Raw genomic sequence first — 27,499 nt, forward strand, 5'->3', positions numbered from 1 at the left:
ATAGGTTGGTTCCATGAGAGCCAACCTCCCTATCCTGTGCTGCCTCATAGGCAGCACGGAATGGCCCCACGTTCCGCACTTGGAAGAGGAGCACGGAGCGGCAAAAACGGGGTGTTCCTGGAGGCATGCCAGGGCAGGGAAGTCAGAAATGCTGGTACGACACATCCTCTTTGTCATCCGGCTGCCACTTCCCGCGCTTTGAGGCCCCACAGCTAGAGAGCCGAAATCAGCTGTCTAGCCATAAATGTTGGGTGGCTGAAGCGTGGAGGGGACAATCCCCTCCACACTTCTCCTGCCCTGCATTGGATAGGTGGTCACCTTCGAGCACTCTTAACATCATAAATGTAAGCACCTGATTTCATAACTAAACAATCTCTTAGATGATTTTGCTGAAATCAATGAAGCAATACATTTATTCTAGACAGGTAATTCACTAATCAGATTTTCAAGTTTTAAGAAAAATATATTGCCAGTTCTGAAGGGATTTGGGAAAGCAGAAAACTTTACTGGAGGAAAGCTTTAGAAGGCTGGATGCAGCATTTAGGCCTTATTTCCTAATTCTTGTCTAAACCTCTGAAGGTCTTTAATCTCTACAAATTAGGTTATGTCAACACATTTGGGAACTACTGCTTTGACTTGCACATGGTTGTTTGTTTTTAACACCTTCCCCTCCTTCTAGCACAGGGTCATCTGTACTCTCCCCAGAATCTCAAAATAGGATATTTTTATTGTTCAATCAAAAATATTAATTGATTTCACAGTATGGTAAAATACGATAACAATATGCTTTCTCCCTTGTTTGTTTCTGATGTTAGCTGTTAGCTGTGGTCACCCTGGTAGTCCAATTTATGGAAGAACAAGTGGAAATGGTTTTAACTTCAATGACATTGTGACATTTTCTTGTAACACCGGTTATGTCATGCAAGGACCGACAAAAGCCCAATGTCAGGCAAACAGGCAATGGAGTCACCCACCACCAATATGCAAAGGTAGTACTCATAAGAAAGTGTTGTAATATTGTGAAGCAAGTTTGTTTTTTATGTGAAAAAAGCCTGTACAATTCATGTCTGTGCTAGGCACCTTAAACAAAACACTATTATTTGAAATGGGTAAAAAAATCCTTTGAAGATTGAAGGTCCTTGTCTTGGCTTCAAAAATAACATTCTCTTCCTACAGATTCTTTTTTCCTTCAGACAGGAATTGCAAACCTGAAACTTTGTTACAAGATGGAACAGAATGCAAAACCATTAAAAACATTAAAATCATTTTACTTAATAAGTTTGCCTTCTTTTTTGAGATTTTGTTTCCCCTTATCTGCCTGGAGCTATAGCTTAAGTAGCAAGCTCTCTGGAAAGTTTATCTTCAAAGTGCTGTTTGTTTTGGTTTGTTTTACCTCACATCTAATATATGAGTATTGGTTGGAATTTTAACTAACAATGACAAATCACTTTTGGAGTACAGGACAATATTATGTAATATTATAACCATTCTTGCTCTAACGGTTAGAGACCCAGGATTGGTACTGGCTGTTCTTGAACAGCTTACAGACATAAAATTTTAAATAATATTTTTAAGGTAGATTCGAACAACAACCTGATAAAGATAATCCAATCATGTCCTTTTGTTTGTTTTACTAAGGGGTACTAAACCTAGTTCTTGCTTTGAAGACCATGACATTTACATCTATTAGCATTAAAATTAATGAAGACTTGTTGTTGCCTGTTGAAAACTGCCAAACTTCTCAAATAACTGCAAGCTTGCAAGTTGTTTTTATATCAAGTTAAATGTATCCCCTCTAGTAGGTTCCTGTCACAGTGACAGAAAAAAAAAATAGCAACATTCATAATGAGAAAAAACTCGCAGGACTGCAAAAGGAACAAAAACAAAAATCCATGCCAAAGGCAGTGTGTAAGCCACTATTTGGCACCATTTCTCTTTTATCTAGTACTCTACTTCTTGTTTCTGGCACATATCTCACATTCATTGCTGTTCATTTCCTGTATTTTTCTCCCTTTTCAGTTTGTGGATAAAATCATCTGCTCCCCTACCCAAGTGATAGACATTCCACTTGAGGCAGTCCAAAGATTATGTTCCATGTTTTAAAGCTGCCAACAACCCCCCTCTAAATAAAATGTACAGATTTTACCATAATGGGTAGGGAAGACCTATCAGTATATCACATGAAACATATTGCTTCTGTGTCTTTCAATTAAAAAAATATGCAGACTGAATTTTGCTGATGGACAAATATGTGAGTACAAAATACTCACAGATTGTGTCAAATACGAAAGCATATGAGCGCCTTATTACCATTCTATCCTTCCAAATTCATGTGAATGAGATCCAGATTCATCCATTATTCCTTACTGCCACTCACTTGTTTTTGGAAAAGGAAAGTAGTGAATAAGACTGCAATACTATAATCCAGGTGTCCCCAGCGTGGTGCCCACTGGCACCATGGCACCTGCAGGGACCTCCAAAATATTTTTTTTAATAAACACCTTGGAAAATGTTAGGGCATTCTTCTTTCTCTCCCTTTCTAGTTTCTAGCCTTGGTCTTTCTCTTCCCTCTACACCTTTGCCTTGCTATTTCCCCCTTCCCAGCTTCTAGCCTCGCTTTATCTCCCCCCCCCCAGCCACCTCTAGCTCATTGTTCCTCCCCTTCCTAGCTTCTGGCCTTGTCTCCCCTCTACCCCTTTGCCTTGCTATTTCTCCCTCCCTTTAGCCCCACCATTTCTTTCCCCACAGCCTCTTTAGCTCACTTTTGACCAGCCAAGCCACCATGGCAGTCATTCTGTGACAGACTAACCATATCCTCCCTTGGTGCCATTTTGTGGAGGTGCCCAGAGCAGTTTCTCGAATTCCCAATTGTGCCCATGGGTCCAAAAAGGTTGGGGACCCCAGCTATACTCACCCATCTGTGAGTAAGTATCATTGAACTCAATGAGCAGTATATAACACTGTCCACATGCTAGCTGGACCCACCACTACACAATGGGAAGCAAGCGATTCCTGAAGCAGCTAGAAATGAGCAGAAATACTCATTTCCAGAATGGGGCAGGACAGCCGAGCTTGCAGAAGGGAGTTCTGCTGACCTGTCCCAGTCTGGAAATGAATGTTTCTGCTTGTTTCTGGGGCTGCTTTAGGAAGTGCTAGCAGGGGGTCCCCTGGGCACAACAGAATGAGCAGAGGCGCAGTGGCAGTATTGGAGATTTCCCAGTGGGGCTATTTGTATAGGACACAGATAGGATTGCACTGTAATACAGCCCGGAGTCATTGGCATTGCATACAGCCTATATATAGAATTTATATTCAGGGTAGTGGGAGAAGTAGCTCTCAATCCCAGCAAAATCACAGAAAGGACTATGTGAACTTATTGTATGCATTAGGACATTTCTGGCAAGGGTGCCATTCCACAGAGAGAAAGCACAGATATGCTCAAAATGTTCCATAGTTATTTTTGTTAAGCCAGATTGATGGTTGGCAAACTGTAAAATACAGCCACCATAAATGGATGGCCTACAATCTTTTTATTAGCTTCAAAATTGGTTTGTACAAATTGCTCCTTATTAAGTATTGTGTGCTATCACTGTGCAATCCTGTGCATGGTTGCTTGGAAGTAAGCCCCACTGTGTTCAATAAGGCTTATTCACATTAATGTTTGCATAGGATTGAAGTCTCATTTATTTTATGTATTTTATTTTTCACCTACTGATCTTTTGTAAATGTGCCAAGGTGACTCTCATTAGGAGATTATGATACTGAGAAATACTGTGAAGTCTGTGATTGAGCTAGATGGATACTGAATATCCATTTCTTTCCAAGAAGTCAAATTTAATTTCTGCTATTGTGCATGTCTTCATAGTATTTTTTTTAAAAAAGAAAGAAATATATATGTGATATCCATGTTTACTGTTTTCTGTTCAGTGGTCAACTGTTCTGATCCAGGAATCCCTGCAAATTCTATAAGAGAAAGTAAAATTGAACATGGAAATTTCACCTATGGTACAGTAGTGTTTTATGACTGCAATCCTGGATATTTTTTATTTGGATCTTCAGTTTTAGTCTGCCAGCCAAACGGTCACTGGGACAAACCTTTGCCAGAATGCATTAGTAAGTATTTTAGAATATGTATTCTTTTTCATCATCATCTTTATCATTGTAATAACAATAATGATAATAGTAGTAGTAATCTTCATAGTAATAGTGGTCACCATCGTAGTAATCATCATCATCGTGATGGTAATAATTGTAGTATTAATAGTATTTAACATTTGTATAGCGTTTTTAAGCACATATCCATTATTGTAACCCTTACAACAATCCCCTTGAAGTAAGTCAAAATTCCCCATATTGCTGAAGGGGGAACTGAAGCTGAGAGAGAATGGCTTGGCTAAGGTGACCTAGTGAATTTGAACCAGGGACTTACTAAGCTGTACCTCTGTCTCTTAGCATTAATGCTGGAACAGCTCTACCATGAGTAAACATTGCTTGCGTAGCCTCTAGCTAAAGTAAGCAGGATCAGACACAAGTTGCTACAGTTCCCCAGCATTTGTACACGCAGCAAAATAGATGAGTGAAATCTTGACATGCAGTGATCTGTACTGCTTTTGTGAATATTATTGTCCTACAAAGATGTGGTGACTTGGTAGGAAATTTGGAATGGTCTGCCTTCCTCCACCATCTACTCAACTGAATTATTTCTGGAATGTTGTGGCCCTTCAGTGTGATCCCTGTGCCTCCTGTTTCTTCTCCGCTGCCACAAAATATGCATCATTGTCTTCCAATAAAATTTCTGGGCAACTATTTATATACCTATACCTGGGCTTAGGTATAATTCCTTCTTAGAGAAAATGTGTGTGACTACTTTATTTTGTGTATTTGTTAAGACTTGGATGCATCCTAATCAGGAAAACTGGTATCCAATTGATGATCTTTCTGAAGGTTTTTGTTTGTTTTTTTACCATTTATACCACAGAAAAATCACTTTTAAGTACATTTACAATCAATTTTCCTTTATAATAAATAATGAAAGGTTGGCAGTTTTAAAAACAGTTATCTATTTTTTTGTTCCTTTAGTTATTTTGATATTATTGCATAGTCCAGTACAAAGCAATCCTGACCCCCTCTGACAGCCGTCAGTGAGGAGATGGAATGGGAGAGGCACCTTTCCACAGGCAGAGAGGGATTCCACTGGTGGAGTGAGGGGGGGGGTGTATCTCTACCCTGGAGGCCCTGGTTATGCTCAAGGAAAACACTATTTGTCCTGCCTCATCTGGATGAGTCCTCCTCAGAGGAAGAGCTAGAGGCCCCAGAAGCCCAGGGTAGCCCAGACCAGAGACTGACACCAGAGCCACAGGAGCCTGAGCCCGAGCCCTCGGTGGAAGCGGTTGCAGAGCCATCCCTGTTCGGAGAAAAAGACACTGACTCTGAGGCAGTGGGAGAGGCTGAGCAACCCTCTGGCCCCCAAGAGCGTCATCGCCTGAAGCGACAGACTAGTAGGGCTCCTGTGTGAAGGAGTGCTGTCCCCCAGAAAAGATCTCCTCAGGACAATGCGACTCCTCAGGACTTGGCTCTAGAAAGGGAGCTCTGATTACTGCAGCTGAGCTCTGGGTGGGTCCAGCTGGCTTTGGGCTTAAAAGCCTTCCCTAGAAACCCAGCCAGTGTTGGAACTATTTGGTCCATCCGGCCTCTGCCATGTGCCTTGCCTCCTGAACTGCGTGCTATGATTGATGCTCTGTTTACTGACTTTCTGGACTGCCTAATGACCCTGCTTCTGGACTGTGCAACGTACCTGACTGATTCACTGTGTTTGGCTTCTTGCTTGTTACCTTGACTACTCCTGCTGCTGCTTGATCCTCATTGCCTGCCCGCCCGCCTGCCTGCCTGTGTTCTGACCTCTGCCTGGATTTTAACCACTCCTGCCTTAGCCTAAACCTCCTTGGACTGAAACCTGTGTGCTTGGCCATTTGCTTGTGAACTTATTGAGTGAATTGTTTCTTCCTTTCTTCTTTGGTCATTTATAGCAATAAACTTAGGCATTCAGAGTCCTAGACAAAGAGCCCATTCGCATGATCGCCGCAGCCCACCATGACTTATTAATGCCATGGTGGGTTGCGGCACATGCTGATGACCATTCTGAATATTCAAGCCATAGCCAGAGGTCACCGTGGCTTACTGTAACATCTGAACTTGGCACAAGTTGGGTTGTTGCCATGATTAGAAACTACCCCCAACCACAAAACAGCCCATGGGTTGTGGGTGACTTGTTAACAATGGCAACAACCCACCATCGCTGGGTTCAGACGTCATTATAAGATGCAGCAACCACTCACTGTGACTTGAATATTCAAAATGGCCACCTGCACATACCACAACCCATCATGACTTAAATAATTGAATATTTAAGCCACAGTGGGCCGCAGTGATCGTGCAAACCAGGCCAAAATGTTACATCCTGTAATGCATTCAGAGGAATACAGTTGCCATTGCACAGAGTTACAATTGTAAGTGTTCCTTAACAATGCCAGTTATTTACTTTTAATGGTCTCTGTCTGGCAACACTTTTTATTCATGACTAACTGGGAGTAGAAGGAATTTCTGTTATGTATTACTGATAACCTGTGAAAAGTCTTTGGCCTGGCAGACAAAGCATATGCAATTAAACCTTGCTTTAAAATTGTGTCCCATTGCATATCTCAGCAACCTCTTTGCTTCAAGACTGCAGGTGTATGGGGGATTATTCTCTCTTGCTCTCTGCATATATTATCAGTGTGGATAGTAGTGTTATACCCAAATGGAGCAAAAGACCCATCCTTTTCTTTCCTTTGTCATCATTGAGTAGGCGCCTGTTGGCCTAAACAGCAAAGCAATGCCTTTACTTTTGTATGGCTAACTCATTACTTAAAAAAAAAAAAATAGAAAAGAAACATTTTGGGACAGGCATTTCAGTGCTGAAACCATTTTAGTAATGTTACCATGATATAAAATATATTCCCTTTCACTTACAGCTAGCTCATTTCCACTGAGGATAAAAACACACATTGGTGGCATCTAGATGGAAAATTCTGGTTTCCTTTTTTGTTTTCTCCCCTAAATTAGAAACTCTTATCTCCGAAAAAACATGTTGAAAAATCCTAGAGCCAATCCACACATTATGGTGTGTTTGTTCCAAGTGTCCACTTAAAATGATTTAAATATACACCTAGAAATGTAATATGTGAATGCGACCAACACAGGCTTTTCAAGTGTATTATTATGCAAGAGCCAAGATTGGCTGCAGGCAGCTCCCTGTTGGATCTACAATGGGTGTCAAAGTCAAACCCAGCTTTGCTATTTCTTAATGTATGAAACAACTTCAAATCTCAAGCCTTTTGTAATGACTGTTGTTCATTTCTGAAAAGACAGGTGCTCAGGGGGCTCCTTGCCAGAATCCTTGATGTGTAGAGGTTTATTATATTTATTCCATGGTGACTGCAAGATGTTGTATAAATGTTTGCTATTACTTTTCTTTTTCCAAGGAGGAGCCCTACTGAGCTTTGCTCACTTTAATCCCCAAGAAGGTGTTTTTTTCAGCAATTTCACCTAGACATGTTAATCTCTGTAAATGTTAACTTGTGTTTTAGGGGAAATGCCAGATGGTACCATACCAGAAAAGAGATATTTTCAATAATGTTACACAGAACAAGACCAAATGGTAGTGAAATTATGTTTTAAGAGAATATACATCCCAAAGATCTATCATTATTGGACCTTGACACAGAGGATTAATTGGAAGTATGAGACAAAAACTTGTAATTCTGTTCTCCACAATCTTGTAGTTAGTTTTAAGGGGCCAAAACACATCTTTGTTTCTGAAGTCTAGGCTAAAAAATAGGGAATATTCTAAGGAAAATGTGGAATTGTTCCAAGCGTTATCAAGATGAGAAGATGATATAAGATGATCCTCCTAAATTGGTTGATAAATATAGCCCTCTTGGGAACAGCTTATATTGCTTACCCAGCATTAAAATGTAGCTGCATCTTTGCTCTTCTAATACCAGTGACTGTCAATGCTCTGTTATATGAAATTAGAAAACTACACTGTTCCCTTTCTATCCCATAGTTGCATACCTATTTTCTGAAATTAAACCCTCTTTGTTAGTAATTCCCAGTTTGGGAGAGAGAAGGAAATGTGTTATATCTATATAAGATTAAGTATTCTGTCTATTGGTAAGTACAAAGGATTGGAAAGGAACCTTTTCTGATCATCTCTCCATAATTAAAATTATACTGGAATCCTCTGTTTGTGTTCAGAAATCTAGGAAATCCTTCAAAAGCAGCTCCATGTCATATGGCTTAATAAATTAATAATTAAAACAGGCTTGAAATATGTATATTATTCTTTCTGACTTTTCCACTTTAGCCAAGTCAGGATAGTTATGCTAATAAATGTACATGGATATTCATTAGCCTATCATGATTGGTATGCATGGACACACACACACACACACGCACACACACACACACCAATAGATTGTTAAATCACTTATATGAGAGATTCAAACATAGGGATGCAAGGTTTGCATTTTTTATTTAATACTAAAGCTTTTAAAATATGGTGATGGCAAACAGAAGAATATAGAGTTGTGATTGTAATGTAATTTTTTTCTCCAATATTTATGCATCGTAGTGATTGACTGTGGTCATCCTGGCATTCCTCCAAATGCGATCCTGTCTGGAGAGAAATATACATTTGGATCGACTGTTCGTTATTCTTGTGCAGGAAGACGTTCACTAATAGGACAGCCATCTCGGACATGTCAGTTAAATGGACATTGGAGTGGATCTATGCCTCATTGCTCAGGTACCACTTTTAAAGTATGTGAATGTGCTTTTGAAACCAATTCTAAGCTTGAATTAGTTTTGGCTGGAACTTGTTTGCCTTTCAGGAACTAGAAAATCAAACTAAATATCAGTCACAAGATATAGCTGCTGCCAAAGCTTAAGTTCCACAAAGAATACCAAGAGTGGAAATGGAAGGTTTCTAATAACATTTAACATGAAGGATAAATGGTCAGTGAGATAGGACAGTTTACCAGTTGGTGATGAATATTTATATTCTATGCTATTTACATATTACTGAGAAGGATGTTGAATTCCATATGGAGTGTTTCTGCATCATTATTTCCTTCTCTTTATTTGCTTTGGTCTAACATGCAGAATGACAAACTGTTTGATTGCATTGCCCTGTATAGATGTAATATGTTCACTTTTGATAAACCCATAAGTTTAACAGAAAGCACTTGGGGGAGACGGGCTTTCAGTGACAGGAGTGGTCAACTTGTGACCCTCCAGATGTTGTTGGACTGCAACTTCCATGAGCCCTAGCCAGAATAGCCAGTGATGAGAGATGATAGGAGTTGCTGTCTAACAACATCTGGAGAGCCACAAGGTGCCCCCTCCTGCTCTAAAATAATGTATGACACAAAACTCAAACGAAAGAATTACGATATCAAGGTGGTTATCAATAAGTCATCAAGTAAATGGGCATCTGTCTGTCTACTCAAGCTTTCAACGTTCTGTCACACTTTAGCATGACCAGAACCCAGTTGTTAGGAATGCCCCTGTTGCCTTCTGAAATCCTCAAGTAGCCAGAATCAACACGCAGACAAAAGGGCTCTTTTCCAAGGCTTTATTTCCATTCAACCTAATGACACTTACAGATGCTGATTGCCTGAGTGGAAAACTCAAAGGAGCAGCCAACCAGGGGATTCTAAGCGTAGGAACGTCAGTTGGTCTCCATTTGGAGAAAAGTGTGGCAAGTCTCTGGACTTAAGGAGTAGGAGGGGAGAGTCTCCCCCATCCTGTGCGGCCTTGGGGCGCAGCTGTTGTTGTCGCACCAGTCTGGCTGAGCACCTCCTCTCGGCACCCACAACCTCCCGCTTGCCTCTGTGCCTTGCGTCTAGAAGCTCAAGTTCTCCCTCCCTCTCCATGCCAGGGTCACTGTCACTCCCAGGAATGTGAGCGGGGGGGGGGTCTCCCTCCAGCTGTGCCTCTGAAAAGTGAGCGGGTTCCTCTCCCATGGATTGTATCTCTTCCTCAGAAACAGAGCTGCTTTGGGACTCTATGGGCTGAGATCCAACCCTGACACCAGTCTCAGGCTATGTAGATGAAGGACAGAATAATCCAGGTAGGACCAGGCTTGACTTTCAATGAATAGACAAGGAACAGAGACAATGATCAACACAGACAATGGACAGATTTAGCATCAACCCCAATAGGTTCCCTAAATGTAACTGTTTACTTTCTACATAAGTGAATGGTTGACATTAATTCTAGGGATGGCGGAGAATTTCTCCCCGAAACTTTGGGGGGCCGAGCGCCAACGTGTTCGGCCCCCCGAACAAGTTTCGGGGAGAAATCCTCCGCCCCCCCGCCCCCCGCCCCCCCCGGGATGGGACTTACCTTCCCTGAATGTCCTTCCCGGCGGCGGGTCCGGCTGGCGGTTCATCCGGTGTTCGAGCGGGGCGGGAGCGGCAGCCGGTCTTTCGACCGGCTGCCGCCCCCGCCATTGCAATGAAAGAAAAAAAAAAACCGTCCCCTGATAGGCTACGTGATGATTCACGTAGCCTATCATGGCAAGATTTGCAAAGTCAGCCGTGATAGGCTACGTGAATCGTCACGTAGCCTATCACGGGTGACTTTAAAAAAAAAAAAAAGCGCGTACGCGAATGGCGGCCCCCATAGGGAGCCGCCATTCGCGTTCCTTATTTAGTTGCTGCGTTGCCCTTATTTTCGCCGTAGTCTACGTAAACATTGACGTAGACTACAGCAACTAAATAAGGAACGCGAATGGCGGCTCCCTATGGGGGCCGCCATTCGCGTACGCGCTTTTTTTTTTTTTTTTAAAGTCACCCGTGATAGGCTACGTGACGATTCACGTAGCCTATCACGGCTGACTTTCCAGATCTAGCCGTGATAGGCTACGTGAATCGTCACGTAGCCTATCAGGGGACTTTTTTTTTTTTTAACTTTCGTGTTCGCAGCCGGGCGAGGCGGGAAGCCTCCTCCCCGGCCTGAATTTCGGCCGGGCGAGGCGGGAAGCCTCCCCCCCCGGCCTGAATTTCGGCCGGGCGAGGCGGGAAGCCTCCCCCCCCCGGCCTGAACTTCGCGGGGGGAGCAGCGAAGCGCTCCCCCCCACCGCGAAAAAGCTGCGAGAAAAGGTAAGTGACTTTCGTTCACCCCTAATTTAATTCCTATGGAGAAATGTGAAGTTCTGCAGGGAGGAGTAGTGTTTCACTATGCATAGAGTGTTACAGAAAATGCAGAACAGCCATTAGCCATCACTTGTCATGGCCCAGAACTCAGACCTCCACTGTCAGAAGAGGAGTCTGATGATATGAAGGATGGGGAAGACTGAGTTTAGGAAACATGATTCATAGGAAAGAGGCTCCCATGGAAAGGGAGCTCAAGGGCCAACAACACCTTCATCCTGTCTTCCCGAGAAGATAAACCTCCCCACTTGCTTTGACTCAGAGGACTCATCCCTAGAATTACCCACAGCTCATAATGACCACTCCCTCCTCTACCGCATCATGTCCAGGGTAAGCACAAGGCACGCGTGCCAGAACAAGCGCCTTCAGAATTGTCAGGACTGGGCTGTGGGCAGGAACCTTCTGAGGTGAGCCAGAAACCTAGTCATGATCAAAGAGCAAGTCAGGAGGCAGGACTGAAGAGCAAACTAGTACTCACAACCAAAGAAGAACCAAGGTGGCAGGAGCACGCTGGTGCTCCAGAAAGCTCAAGCAAGGTTCATCTGGAATAGAAAGCCTTTTATACTGTTTCCTGTCCTGGATGATCCAGTTTCCAGTCAGCTGAGCAGAGTCAGTCCAGGGCCAGAAGCCAGAAGGTTCTTCTCTGAGAACGCTGCTACTGGCAGTTTAGTGATTTTTCACCGGGGCAGCTGCATACAGATCTAGTACCTCCTGACTAAAAATAGGGCACGATCCCTTTAAGTCAGCCTTTCCTGGTGAGGTCCAAAATATCTGGAGGACAATTCCCAGCATTCCTGATCATTGGCCAATGGCTATGCTAGCTGAGGCTGATGGGAGTTGAAATCCAAAACATCTGGATGGTACCAGACTGGGGAAAACTGCTTAAAGTTAAGGATACTTCTGGAATTCGACTTTCCCAAGCTCCTATTTGCAATGTACAGATCAAAATTTAGCTATCTGCCAGATTTTGCCCTCTCAGAATGTTGCTCCTGCTTCCCTAATCACATCATAAAGATGTGATTAGGGGTCTGTAATGCTTAGCTAACAGGTATATCTGACATCCTAACACACTGCCCTGATGGGTTTTTTTTTTAGAAAATGTGTTCCGCTAACTTTCCAGACTCACAGAATAATAAATGTAATTGAAATTCTGTATGATCGAAATTTCAAACTCCTAATTTGGATTTTGACTAGAATGTTTTGTCCCAGAATGAAGTCACCCACTCTGGGATCATTATTTTTATTGTGTTGAAAGTAACTCAAATATTAGGGCTTGTGTCTTTGAAAAGCATCTGCGATATATGTCTTCCTTGTGAAATATTCCCTTCACATTCTATGATCTATGGTGTAGTTATAAAAAGGCAGACATAAATCTGTTCATTAAAAATGACTAGCAGGAAGACTTTCCTTAACTGCCTTTGTAGTGTGAAATGACAGATTACTGCTTCAGGGAGTCCAGGGCAGACAATAGCCCTTCTGACTTCAACACGCAGTCTCCTTTGGCTTGGAAACTGAGCCAGTTTTCCTGCTGCCATAGCTCCAGTGTCATCTACATTGCTATATTGGCAGAAGCTTTTTGCCTGTCCCATTTATGTTCCCTAAGGGGGGTAGCCAGTAGCCTGCTCAGTAGTTTTGCTGTTCAAGGAGATTGGTGTGGTGGTGGCAGAGAGAAGCAAACGTTGAAATTTTGGAAGAATAAGCTTCTGGCAGAGGTGTGGCAACGTGCCCCTTTATTGAACTTCAGGAACATCAGCAATGTAAAGCTCACACCATCTGGCCTAGGGATGTATGAAAGTGACTTACCTTTTCATGGATTCTGTTCATGGTGGGGGGGAGGCATTCCATCCCTCCCCCTGGAATCCTCGACGGGGGGGGGGGAGGCGATCTGGTCCTCCCCCCCAGAATCTTTGATGGCCGGCTGTGCTCCACGGTGGTTCCGCAGAGCAGCCGGCCAGGCCCAGGCCAGGGCCATCCACAGCTGGATTTCCAGCCACGGAGGGCTCTGGGTAACAACAACAAAAAAACGCGTATGCAAATGGCGGGGGCTATGGCCGCCGCCATTTGCGTTCCTTATTTTTCGCCGTCTTAGTCTACGTCAATATTTACGTAGACTAAGATGAAGAAAAGAAAGGGGAACGCAAATATCGTAGTGGGCACTATTTGCGTTCCCCTTTCTTTTCTTAGTCTTAGTCTACTTAAATATTGACGTAGACTAAGACGGCAAAAAATAAGGAATGCAAATGGCAGCGGCCATAGCCGCCGCCATTTGTGTACACGTTGTTGTTGTTTTTTTAACCCAGACGTGATAGGCTACGTAAGTCTTTACGTAGCCTATCACGTCTATGGGGGGGGGGGGAGACACAGACTGCAAATGGCAGTGGCAGCAGCCATTTGGAAGACCAGCCGCTGCCGCCGAAGCCGCCGCTGGAGCCGCCGCCGTCCGGAACATCCGCCCCAGGTAAGTCTGCATTGGCATTCGGCCTCACCGAGATCCGTCGTGGAATTCTCTGACATCCCTAGTCAGGCCCAGTGCTGATGTGATACTTCTTGTCACTTAAACGTGGTTGAGAAATTAGCAATGAACAATGAATCCCTATACTTACTCCAGTCTCCTTATACTCACTTTGGTTAGTGTTAACCAGGGTTAGTTTTAATCAGGATTTGCAATGCAATTTCAGATGCAGATCAAAAGTGATACCAGGCAAGTGTTAACCATGGTTCATGTCAGAGCAGACATAATGCTGCAGTGTTGCTGACACTGACAAGGGGGGTGGGGGAAGAATTTGTGCAGATAAGAGGTGGGGGGATGGGGACTGGAAAAGCACGAGGCAGTGGCCCAGTCCTGAATGTTAACTATGGTTAAGAGACCTATAGCTTTTACACCGAGCCTTTTTCTGGCAAGCGTTTAGGATCTGAACTGTATTTATAAATAGACTATTGGTAGCTATTTTGCTGTTCTATGAAGTATAGCTTAAGCTGCTAAATGCTGTTAATGAATTTATTGTTTGTGTATGGATTTTCATAGTTTTTTAAATTAATGTTTGTTAGATTCTTCAGAGGAGCTATTCATGCTCTAAGCAATAATAAATAAATGTTTAAATACTACTGATTGTCAGCACTATCTTATACATACCTACACAGAAGTAAGCCGCTTTGGGTTTAATGGGGCTTAGTCACAGAGAAGTAGGTATAGAACTGCTTCCACAGCATGGTTTCTGCAATACCCAGGCCCAGATTTGAAGTGATGCTTCAGTGATCTGATGAAGGCACACCTAGATGGTAAGACTGCTAGAAAACTAGCAAATACTCGAGAAAGCACCTTCTCCCTTACCAACTTGCCCAGTCACTTACGTCATCGGAGAGCATATTCCTAAGGATGGACGAAAGTCCCTTACCTGGTCCCGCAGCTGTGTTCGGTGGGGGGGGGAGAGACGCTCCGTTTCTCCCCCTGAAATTCTTGGCGGGGGGGAGGCGCCCCGCCCCTCCCGGCTCAAATTCAGGCCGGGGGGGAGGCGCCCCATCCCTCGCCGCCGAAATTCAGGCCGGGGGGGAGCGCCCCGTCTCCCCGGTCACGAAATAAAAAAGTAAATTGGGGGGGAAAAACGTGATAGGCTACGTAACGATTTACGTAGCCTATCACGGCTAGATTTTCAAAGTCAGCCGTGATAGGCTATGTAAAGATTTACGTAGCCTATCACGGCTGACTTTGAAAATCCAGCTGTGATAGGCTACGTAAATCGTTATGTAGCCTATCACGTGTTTTTTTTTTTAACTTTACGGGGAAATGGCGGCGGTGGCGGCCGGCCGGAAGACCGGCCACTGCCACCGTCAAAACGCCGCCAGGACCCGCCACCGAGAGGGACATTCGACAGAGGTAAGTCCCATCCCGGGGGGGGCGGGGGGGCGGAGAATTTCACCACCAATTTCGGGGGGCCAAATTCATTGGCATTTGGCCTCCTGGAGATTCATGGAGAAATTCTCCGCCATCCCTACATATTCCTGATGGTTCCACATGGACCTATGGGATTGGATTGGAGTGCACCAGGAGAAGAGCCTTCAGTGTGGCGGCCGCCTTTCTTTGGAACTCCCTGCCCCTGGAGGTCAGACAGGCACGAACGGTGTTGTTTCCAGCACCTCCTGAAACAGCACTGTACCAGGAGGCATTCCTTAACTGCGCAGTCAGTTTCTATTGGCATTCTGTGTTTTTTGTGTGTTTGTTTTAAAAGCATATTTTTAAAATGGTGTTTAATCCTTTTATTCTTTTACTGTTTTATCTTTTGTGTTCATCGCTCCAAAATCTGGTTTAGATATGGAGCGGTATACAAATATTGCAAATAAATAAATAATTCTTCTGGACCTGTCAACATGCTATCTTAAAATGTAGGAGCACATATCCAACTCTTTCATCATCTGAAAATTGAAGAGAAGAGGGTGATGTGGTGAATTTTTTTTTCTGTATAAAGAATGGCTGTGTGAACAGACCTGTTACTTCAAGGCAGAAGCAGCAGCTAGAGCAACTTCCAGGATATTTCTGGTGCTGATAGAACATGCCAGATGTTAAGGGGTATTCAAATAACATGAAACCAGCTCAGTACTATCTATTCATTATATGTAGGACTACTGTGTGTCACTACTGAAGTGTCAGAGATAGCCAGGTGTTGGCAAGTATGGATATTTGCTAAAGAGTAAATAAAATGCTGTCTTATTTTCACTGGAGGCTGGTGGCTCCAATTACAGTGGGGCTGTAAATTTATTATGGGTTTCAGTCAGAACCAGCAAGAACTCTACAGGAGCTATCCAAGAGGCTGAAGCCTATCCCTAAATAGGTTCAGCATCTTGGATAGCTCCCTCAGAGTTCTGGCTGTATCTGACTGAGTGAAACCCAGGATGGATTCACAGCTCCACTGAAATCAGAGCCACCAGCTTCCTCTGCTTATTTTGCATTGGTATGGGTGGGATCTTTGCTTATGCTCAGGGTTCAACCGGACATCACATTTTCCTCAACTTCCTTTATACTATTTGTGACAGCTTGAAGCATCTGAGTGAGTATCACACCCTTAGTATGGCATAACACCTGACTGTCTTGTATTGCATAGCGTCATTTACACCAGGTGATACATGTTGATTTATTATAAATATTTGCACACTGGCTTTCCTGTAGAGTCCTGGCCCTGTATATCATTTGGATCTGTTCCAGCCCAGACATTGACTGAAGTTAGAATAATATTCTACAGTAGGCTGGAGCAGACTCACTTCTGGATTTTTAAAAATTACCGTGAGCTATAGAAATCAAACAGGAAGTAGCTAATCTTTTGGTTTAAACCCACCGTTTAAAGCATCTTATACAGCCCACTTGACATTTCTAAGGGACTCCACTAGATACTGTACATGCCAAGTTAAGAAACCCGGTGAAAAATCTCCATAAGACATTTTAAATGGGCACAGTTTCTATATATTTTTCACAGTTCGTTTTAGTTTTTGTATGAATTACAACTTGTTTTTATTGTTACATTACTTATGGATGCTTACGTATTTACATTTTGGACCAATCTCAGTTGCCATACCAACTTAAAAGCAACCACAGTGTAATCCAACACATTTCTTATTCTCTCTGAAATAATATTTGTACCATAAATTCTAGGTGACACTGCAGGATCTTGTGGGGATCCAGGAATCCCAGGTCACGGTTCTAGAGAAGAAAGCAATTTTAGAATTAAAAGTATCGTGCAATTCTCTTGTGAGCTTGGTTATATCCTTCATGGAGCAGAGGAAAGAACGTGTCTGGCAAATGGAAGTTGGACAGGAAGGCAACCAGAATGTAAAGGTAAATTACGTTTATGACTGGAATGCAATACGCTATTAATAAAAAGAGTCACTAAACCAGTCCTTAAAGGCCAATGAGCTAAAGTGATACTGTTTTAGAGAAGTCCATCCGCTTTAGACTGGCCACTTGCATTTTTGTTATCTTTCTCTATAGGTGTTGTACTGTCATGGCCCTGATATAGCCAGGGGTGGTATTGAAATAGCATAGTGGATGACACTGTGAGTCCCTCCCATCCACGACACAGATAGCCTCCTGTGTGAGCTGGTCCATCTGTGCGAGTGCCTGTTCACATGAAAGTCTGGTTTACATGGTTTCTCCCCATCAAAAACGGGGAGGAAGAATCATATAACTGAGTTCTCTGTGACTGAGCACTTGTGCGGATCCAGGATCCAGGAATCCTAGGTTATGGGATTCCTGGACAGAGACCCCAATTCACACTGGAGGCTATCTGCATGGTGGAGGGGAAAAGTGCCACACAATCCCTCCACTAGGCTCTACTAGGATAAAGTGTTTAAGACACACATGGGATATTTATCACAAATCCGGGATGCTGTTTAGGCAGTTTTAGCTTACTGGTAATTGAAGAACTGCCCCGCTAAGGGTTAGAATTGGTCTGTGGAAAACCAAATGATTCCCAACTATGAAAGGTAGCTTGATTTATTCCAAGCCCATTCCTCTGAGCCAGTTAGAAAGGAGCTTCCAACATCCCATCCAATCTTCCTGCCTGCCTACCTGTCCTTTCCTGACTTTCCTGCACTTACTTGGCTTGGTGTCCTAGTGGCAGTGGATTTGAGAAAGGGAGGAAGCTATCTCTTTCCCCCTCCCCCCAGATACTGGCATGATGCTATAGCTGTGACATGTAGTTTCCCCAGTTCTGCTTTGATCATTTACCCATAGTTACTTACACCTATTATAAATAAATCATAAAGTCCAGTGGCAAGCACTCTACAATAAATTCTTCAATAAATTCCATGAGTTTCTTTTTAAAAACATGACATATTTGGGAACCAATATATTAGGATTCCTCCTAGTGTGTGTGTGTGGGGGGGTTAACCAACATATCAGAAAGCTATGCCAAGTTACCTCCAACCAATAATTATGAAGCAAGAGGCATTTGCAATAAATGCAAAACATAGCTTGGTATTTATGGACAGCCATTTTGATTAGCTCAGTTTAACAAATTCCCAATAGGTCCCTCAACAGAAGAGCTGCTTGAACAACTGAAGAAAACATGAGGGCTTTTTCTTTCCATATTATCTATTTTATTACTGTGATTTGATCTGCCTGTAACTGATACTTGTCTCTTTCTAAGTATAACTATTTATTTCAAAAACATGCTCCTTAATATCATTTCAGCTGAACAGCTGTGATCTTTACACCTCCCTTAAACAAGTGAAATACATATACTGTATCCCAGGGAAACAAAACTACTGAACATTAAATTTCGACCTGGTCATCTAATTCAAACTACAGTCCTTAAAGGTGCTTCTGTGATATGAAAGTTAAAGAAATTATGTGCCCTAGAAGTATGAATGAACAGAATAGTGGTTCTGGCAGTTCATGGAATCCAACAGTGGATGGGGTCAGGCTTTCTGGTTGCAATCCTGTTATGCATACTTATCTGGGAGCACATCCCATTGAGCTCAGCTTGGCTCACATCTGAGTATTCATGCACAGGATTGTCCTGTAAGTCATTAGTTGGCTGGTGGACAGAGCAAGTAGGCAGGTAATGTTATACAGTATGGAATTCAAATAAATAAAGGGAATTAAGAGATCAACATATGTTCCCAGCATCCATTCAGGGTATAGTCATCCCCACCACCAAATCCTTTAATTCTGCTAAGCGCTGTTATCTACTCCCTACATGTATCTACTCCCTACATTTACCATTGGTTGGCAACTATAGCATTGTAGTGATACAGTGCAATACTTTGGTTCCTTCCTGCTTAGTCTGCCGGTATACTTGAATTCGCCCTGGGTCTGATCCAAAGGATTTGGGCACTATTAAGCACTTGACAAGAGATGCAGACACGAAAAGCATTACCCCAAGTCATAATACTACTCTAGCATTTTAGGGTGCTACTCCAGCAACACAGGAAGGCATAATGCAAATCTTAAGGCTGGGTAACAAAGGCCTGTTTGTGTTGGCAACAGTCAAAGGACTGAGTTTTAAAAATATGAACAGTGATAACAGTTTTATTCTGCAATGGCTACATCAAGACATCGATGGATTGGTTTATACCTAGGTTATAATGTGGTTTGAAGTTAGCATTAGCAGAAAGAGACATCAGTTACCTTAGATAACCTGAAATGACCTGCAAATATAGAATTGCAATAAATTAAATAAGTTAAAAGATAGAACTGTTTTTCATGACATAAAAGGCGTGCTGGGCACTGAACCTGGAACCTTTCAAGCTGGCTGTGATCACATAAAATAATTCTATAAGCAAAAGCAGAGAAAAAAAGAAAGAGATCATGCACTGCATCATTATTAAAAGGGCTGCTTTTCCAAACATTGACCAAAGCTGAATCACATGAATAGGCTCATCAAAGTAAATAGAACTATTTTTTGTGTGAGAAGGGGTTGGAAGTAGATATCCTTTAGTATAACATCCAGTAATCTTTTATAGCCTTTGTTATACCCAGAGGCTATCATGTTGAGTAATAGCCAGTGAGGATAGTTTTTCTCAGGAGCAGCAAAATGTCGGGTAACATAATCTAAGACAAAATTTTATAAATAATCAAATTAATAAAATTCAAAATATTTGCTTTTCTCAACATTTTACACACATATATAACTGCCATGTAGTTTCATGGAGAACATTGGAAGCTGACATACTGAGTCAGATCATTGGGCTATCTAGCTCAGTGTTATTTACATGACTGACAGCGACTTTCCAGGGTTTCAGATGAGATTTTTCAAGCCACACCAGGGAGGGTGGGGGGCGTCCACATGAGAATGGAATGAGAATTGCATTGGCATATAATCCAGATTTTCTTGAAATCAGCTCAGGTCCATCAGCGGCACACAAAGCAAGAAAAGCAGAGGAAATTATACCCTAAAAACCCACTTTACAAAGGTCACACTGCCATGGAAATTGCCCTACTTTGGGGTAGAGTTGGTGGAGCCTGTAGTAGAAAGATCTACTACACCCCAGTGATGCTGCTCAGACAATGAGAAAGGCTTGCTACCCACCCCTCTCCATGCTCCTCTGCTCAGGGAGGTTTCATGATGAAGTAATCCAACCATTTTTCCCTAAGCCAACAGCAGGGCGGCTGCTGCTGTCACCGCTGCCGCCTTCCCCTCCCAGCCATGAACTAAGACTCCTCCTCCTGCCCACACTTTTATGAATGGGAGAGAAGGGCTAGTTCCCCCTGAAACAGCGCTTTTATGAATGAGGAAGGAAGGCTAGGTACTCTGCCTGTGGAAGGAAGCAATATGGAAACCCTGAAGCCCTGAAACAGCACACTGTCACTTTAATGAATGAGAAAGCTAGGCGAATTACTCTGCTTGTGGAAGGAAGCAACAGGGAAAACCCCTGAAGCCCCTGAAAATGATGGGTTTGCTGCAGAGTGACCACAACATCATGTGTCCCTAATGACTTTAAGCCACAGCAGCACTGGAGAAAACCTCCCATGTAGTTGGTCCCCTGGAGATGCTGGGGATTGAATGTGGCACCCTTTGCATGCAAAACATGTTCTCTACCACTGAGCTACAATTCTTCAGCATTTTGACTCAAGCTATTAGAAACTCAAGCTCCTACTGACATTAATTCAAGCTTAATTTGAAGCAATGGGGTGGAGCGGGGGCTGTCCTTGCTCAGGTGAAATATCTGTGGGATTGCAAGGGAAGCCAAGAAGTTGCAATTCGATGAGTGAACTTTCACAAGGGGAGGTGAGTTGTTCACTGGGAAGTTTTAACCAGATTCTAGTTCTACCTAAAGCAAATATCAAAGCAAAAGTGGAGTTTCCTCCTCAGTCGGAGCATCTGAAGATTTGGGAGAGAACTCAAGAGAGTTCGGCAAGACTAGTGAACTTAATCTCAAGGGGATTTGCCCATCCCTAATATAAATGTTCTGAATTTAATCTAATCCCCCACTTATTGGAATATTATTTGGAACTACAAGATGATTTAAAGGTGTGTTGTTGTTTTTTAATGGTCCTTCTCTCTTTCCCCTGAATCCTGCATTTCCATATTTGATTTTCTAGCTGTTCAGTGTGGTAACCCTGGAACAACAGCCAATGGGAAGGTGTTTAGGATAGATGGCACAACATTCTCTAGTTCTGTAATTTATTCCTGCACGGAAGGCTACATCCTGGCTGGGCCTTCTGTAAGACAGTGTACTGCCAATGGAACATGGTCTGGGTCCTTGCCAAATTGCACAAGTAAGTATCCATGTTTTATTTAAAATGTTGTTTAAAAGAAACCCAGGTACAGGAGTTCACCAATTATGATTTCTGAAGTTGGGAAAGTTGTTGCTGGGGGGGGGGATTGAGTAAGAGCCCTCCCCTTGCAAACCAATGAAGTCGTCATAGCCATTGGCTTACATAGAGGCTGCCGGAACCCTCCAGTCTTCCCTAGGGCCCTCAACTGGCTACTCCATCTGCATTCCCCAGGGCGATAGGTTCTTTCCTTGGGGGGAGATGGATGACAGCCAGAGGACGGTTGGAATTTGTGCCTTTTGAGCATTGTTGAATACTAGGAGATGCTTCTCGAGGCTTTCTGAGCCTTCGGCTTTACCACTTGAGGGATGGAAATGCTTTTCACAGTAAACACAAGGCTTCTGGCTCATTTCTGGCTACTACCACTGAGTAAGCTTTGCCTTGCTTAGCCACCAACCATACATCAGATGTCAGGGTAGGATGGGTCAAGATACAGAGCAGGTCTCAAGAGATTACCTTAGGGATGTGCGAACCCATCCCTATCTGGGTTCTCCAGGTGCCCTCCCAGCCCCTGCTCTCACTTTCCAGTCCCTGAACCATGCTCGAGCCCCGCCCGTGCTCGGTGAGCAGCCTGCACTCACCCCGGCAGCCTCATCGAGCCCCACAGTCACCATTTTTTAAAAAATAAAATAAAATGGCAATGTGGGCAGGGGCTTGGTGAGCAGGGCTCGGGGATGCAGGTGTGTGGGGGGGGTTACACCAGATTCCCAGATGGAATTGGCACCTGCACTATTCCTAGATTATCTAAATTATTTTATGAAAGTATTCCCTTGGATGTTCCAAGAACTTTGCACCATCTTGCCATATATTGATCATAGAAATCACTGGAATGTTTCTGTAGCAATGTAACAACGCATAACATAATTTAGAAATTCTTACAATATTTTCAAAAATGTTTACTGTATAAGCAACCTGATACAATTACAAAGATAACCAAAATAAGGAACCAATAGAGAATAAAGGATTTAAGCGAACACAATGAATAATACTATGTAGGCTGCATTATTTGCTCATTGATTTCATCTTAAACTATCACTTTTCAATATTTTCCCAGGTACAATGCAAATATTTAAAATCTATCCCCTGATCTCTGTAGTGTAGCAGAATGCCAGTAGAAGCCTCTGGGGACAGAATTGTGAAAGGAACCTATATGAAGCAGAAATTAAGAACTGAAGGAAGGTAGAAATGGGATAAGCCATGACTAGCCATTAGCTATAGCTAGGAAATCAACAGTTAGAATTCACACTCTAGATACTGATTTTTTGTCAGCCAAAGTTGTATTTCAAAATGTTTTTGTGTAAATCTTAAATATTTCATTTGCATTAAAGCATTCTTTTTGTGGCTTAAAAAACAGGAGCTAGCTTGAATTTGCAACATCAAAAAATGGGTTAAAACTATATTATAGCAATTTGTCCAGTGTAGGGGTGGACGAAAGTCACTTACCTGTCGTCGAAGGCCGTTCGCGGTGGGGGGGAGGCGCTTCGCTGCTCCCCCCGCGAAGTTCAGGCCGGGGGGGAGGCTTCCCGCCTTGACTGGCCGAAATTCAGGCCGGGGGGGAGGCTTCCCGCCTCGCCCGGCCGAAATTCAGGCCAGGGAGGAGGCGCCTCGCCTCGCCTGGCCGCGAACACGAAAGTAAAAAAAAAAAACTTCCCCCGATAGGCTACGTGACGATTGACGTAGCCTATCACGGCTAGATCTGCAAAGTCAGCCGTGATAGGCTACGTCAGTCATCACATAGCCTATCATGGGTGACTTAAAAAAAAAAAAGCGCGTACGCGAATGGCGGCCCCCATAGGGAGCCGCCATTTGCGTTCCTTATTTAGTCACTGTAGTCTACGTAAATGTTTACGTAGACTACGGCGAAAATAAGGGCAATGCAAATAGCGTTGCCCTTATTTTCGCCGTAGTCTACGTAATCTTTACGTAGACTACAGCGACCAAATAAGGAACGGGAATGGCGGCTCCCTATGGGGGCCGCCATTATCCGTACGCACTTTTTTTTTTTTTAAGTCACCCGTGATCGGCTACGTGACGATTGACGTAGCCTATCACGGCTGATTTTGCAAATCTAGCCGTGATAGGCTACGTTAATCGTCACGTAGCCTATCACGGGGTCATTTTTTTTCTTTTATTGGAATGGCGGCGGCGGCAGCTGGTCGAAAGACCGGCTGCCGCTCCCACCCCGGATGAAGACCCGACGAACCGCCAGCCGGACCCGCCGCCGGGAGGGACATTTGCCAACGGTAAGTCCCGTCCCAGGGGGGGGGTGCGGGGTGCGGGGGGGTGCGGAGGATTTCTCCCCGAAACTTGTTCAGGGGGCCGAACACGTTGGCACTCGGCCCCCCGAAGTTTTGGGGAGAAATTCTCCACCATCCCTAGAATTAAGGCTATCTTGTGTTGGCACAAGCTCCAAAAAGCCAGGCAATTGAGAGCCAAGACTGAACATTACATTAACAGACGTGTCCCATGATCAGCGATGATGTTGTGCAAAGTCACAAATTGCATTTGCTTACAACTCACCCTCCATGTACCCTCACTTTTCCTTGGTCTTTCAGACCCAAATCAGATGGAGAGGATGGAGGTCTTGGGGCCAGCAAAGATGCCCCACATTGTCCTGCACCTCTATTGTCTTATGAAGCAATTGGTGATAATGGGAGTAGGGATGTTGGAGAAATCTGCAATAGAATCAAATGAGTTCAGATTTCTATGACTCCAACCTGCAGATTCTGTAGCGGACCAGCTTTTCCCAAGTCGCACGGATTCTGTGGACTTGTGGGCCGTTTCTTTTTACTTTCCAGAATTTTATGCAAATTTAGTTGTAGAAAAACATGTAAAAATAAAAAAAACACCTGAAAATGTACATTTCCCCCCATAGGCTAGAGCATGAAAATACACATGGGGGGGGGGTTTGCACATTTGGGGGGATTTGTGCATTTGGGGGGAATTTCACAAGTGCGAATTTGTACAAATTCAGGCAATTTGGAAAAAATCTGATTCCGTTGATGAACAGACAACAGAAAGAAAGGCACCTGAAAATTAATGAAATGCAGAAGGAATGGATTCTACCAAACCCATACATCCCTAAATGGGAGCTTTCTTCCCAAAGCAAATACTGAAGGTGTGGGGTGGGATTTTCATTGGGATTGCAGCAGGAGAGAAAGGGATAAATCTCGACTCCCAACCACTACCTCAGCCCCAGTCCTACTCACCATCCTGCCCCACCTGCAGTGGCCATACACGAAAAAAAGAAAAAAAAGAAAAGAAAAAAGTGCATGTTAAAGTTATCTGCAATTATTTTCCATACTGGTCACTTGTGTGATTCCTCCATCCTTTTCTAGTTCCAATACCAATGGATATTCCCACATTGGCATAGAGAACTTGCCGTGTGGTTAAGAGGTGGGTAGCAGAGGAAAGAGGAAAGCCATTGCATATTTTCTGGATCTAAGTGCTCCCAAGCCCTTAATATTTTAAAAGTGTCCTCAGCCACAGCTCTCTCTCCCCTCTCACAGAAATGCTGATAAAGAAAGAACTTGCATTAGCAAGTTTAAATCATTAGGTCGAAAATAATTCTGCAGGATAGCAATGTCCATTGAGGAGCAGCTCTCTGAAGTGCGTAGATTCAAAAGACTAATAAACCTGCATTTTGTACTTGCACATTTGCACAGGAACCTATAAGTTAACATCAGCCGACTAGAATCATAGAATAGTAGGGTTGGAAGGGGCCTACAAGGCCATCGAGTCCAACCCCCTGCTCAATGCAGGAATCCAAGTCAGAGCATCCCTGACAAATGGCTGTCCAGCCTCGTCTTGAAGGCCTCCAGTGTGGGAGAGCCCACCACCTCCCCAGGTAATTGGTTCCATTGCCGTATTGCTCTGACACTCAGGAAGTTTTTCCTGAAGTTCAGTCGGAATCTGGCTTCCTGTAACTTGAGCCCATTATTCCGTGTCCTGCACTCTGGGATGATCAAGAAGAGATCCTGGCCTTCTTCTCTGTGACAACCTTTCAAGTACTTGAAGAGTGCTATCATATCTCCCCTCAGTCTTCTCTTCTCAAGGCTAAACATGCCCAGTTCTTTCAGTCTCTCTTCATAGGGCTTTGTTTCCAGTCCCCTGATCATCTTTGTTGCCCTCCTTTGAACCCTCTCCAGCTTGTCTGCATCCTTCTTAAAGTGTGGTGCCCAGAACTGGACACAGTACTCCAGATGAGGCCTAACCAGTGCTGAGTAGAGGGGAACTAGTACTTCCCGGGATTTGGAAGCGATGCTTCTATGAATGCAGCGCAAAATAGCATTTGCCTTTTTTGCAGCCACATCACATTGTTGGCTCATATTCAGCTTGTGATCGACGACAATTCCAAGATCCTTCTCGCTCGTAGTGTGGTTGAGCCACGTATCCCCCATCTTGTAACTGTGCATTTGGTTTCTTTTTCCTAGGTGCAGAACTTGGCATTTGTCCCTATTAAATGCCATTCTGTTGTTTTCTGCCCAGCACTCCAGTCTATCCAGATCACTTTGAATTTTGTTTCTGTCTTCCAAAGTATTAGCTATCCCTCCCAATTTTGTGTCATCTGCAAATTTGATCAGCATTCCCTGCACCTCCTCCTCCAAGTCATTAATAAAAATATTGAAGAGCACTGGGCCCAGGACTGAGCCCTGCGGTACCCCACTCGTTACCTCTCCCCAGCTTGAGAAGGTCCCATTGATAAGCACTCTTTGAGTCCGATTCTGTAGCCAACTGTGGATCCACCGGATCGTTGTTTCATCTAGCCCACTTCGAGCTAGTTTGCTCATCAGGATATCATGGGGCACTTTGTCGAAAGCTTTGCTGAAGTCGAGGTATATGATGTCTACAGCATTCCCACGGTCTACAAGGGAGGTGACTTGATCAAAAAATGAGATCAGATTTGTCTGGCAGGACTTGTTTTTGACAAATCCATGTTGGCTTCGAGTAATCACGGCATTGTTTTCAAGGTGCTTCCAGATGGATTGCTTTATGATCTGCTCCAGAATTTTCCCAGGGATTGATGTCAGACTGACTGGTCTGTAGTTCCCAGATTCCTCCTTTTTACCCTTTTTGAAGATAGGGACAACGTTAGCCCTCCTCCAGTCATCTGGCACTTCCCCCGTCCTCCATGATTTCTCAAAGAGAATAGACAGCGGTTCTGAGAGTTCTTCTGCCAGTTCCTTTATGACTCTAGGATGCAGTTCATCTAGCCCTGGAGATTTGAACTCATTCAAAGTAATGAGGTGTTCCTTGACCATATGCCTGTCGATCTCAAGCTGCAATCCTGCCCCTTCAGCCTGTACTTCGCCTTTGCCAGGGGGGTCATAGACCCTCTTTTGGGAGAAGACTGAGCCAAAGTAGGAATTGAGCACCTCTGCCTTTTCTTTGTCCTCTGTTATCATTTTGCCATCCTTATTTAATAGCTGAACAACCATTTCTTTCCTCTGCCTTTTACTATGCACGTAGCTGAAGAAAGCCTTTTTGTTGTTTTTAGCATCCCTCGCTAACCTCACCTCGTTCTCCGCTTTAGCCTTCCTGACGCCATCCCTGCAATTCTGTGCTACCTGCCTGTACTCTTCCTTTGTTACTTGGCCTTCTTTCCACTTCCTATATGTGTCCTTTTTTGTTTTCAGGTCATCCCTAAGCTTTTTGTGAAGCCACATTGGCTTCTTCTGTTGTCTTCCACCTTTTCTTCTTGTTGGAATTGTTTGTGATTGTGCCTTGAGAATTTCCTTTTTTAAAAGTTCCCACCCATCTTGGACTCCTTTTCTCGCTAGCATTGCTTGCCATGGGACCTTACTGATCATTGTTCTGAGTTTATTAAAATCAGCTTTCCTAAAATCCAGGGTACGCGTTTGAGTACACTCGGCTTTTGCTTCCCTTAGAACCAAGAACTCAAGTACAACATGGTCGCTTTCCCCCAGAGTTCCTGTAACTGCTACTTTCTCCACTAAGTCATCTCTGTTGGTTAGGA

The 27,499-nt window shown here is 43.6% G+C and overlaps 1 protein-coding gene across 1 annotated transcript in view; it reads left to right on the forward strand.

The window, feature by feature from the left end:
* CSMD3 (CUB and Sushi multiple domains 3) overlaps nt 1–27,499 on the forward strand; it is an 819,154-nt gene that overhangs the window by 714,612 nt on the left and 77,043 nt on the right. Inside the window, exons 53-57 of the mRNA XM_084851442.1 lie at nt 816–989; nt 3,928–4,113; nt 8,672–8,845; nt 16,897–17,079; nt 21,289–21,465. Coding sequence (XP_084707568.1) covers nt 816–989; nt 3,928–4,113; nt 8,672–8,845; nt 16,897–17,079; nt 21,289–21,465 — 894 coding nt within the window. The remainder of the gene's footprint in view (nt 1–815; nt 990–3,927; nt 4,114–8,671; nt 8,846–16,896; nt 17,080–21,288; nt 21,466–27,499) is intronic.

This window comes from Heloderma suspectum, chromosome 4, assembly GCF_057233095.1.
Source record: "Heloderma suspectum isolate Gila_16-S chromosome 4, 16-S_ref, whole genome shotgun sequence".
Lineage (NCBI taxonomy): Eukaryota > Metazoa > Chordata > Lepidosauria > Squamata > Helodermatidae > Heloderma > Heloderma suspectum.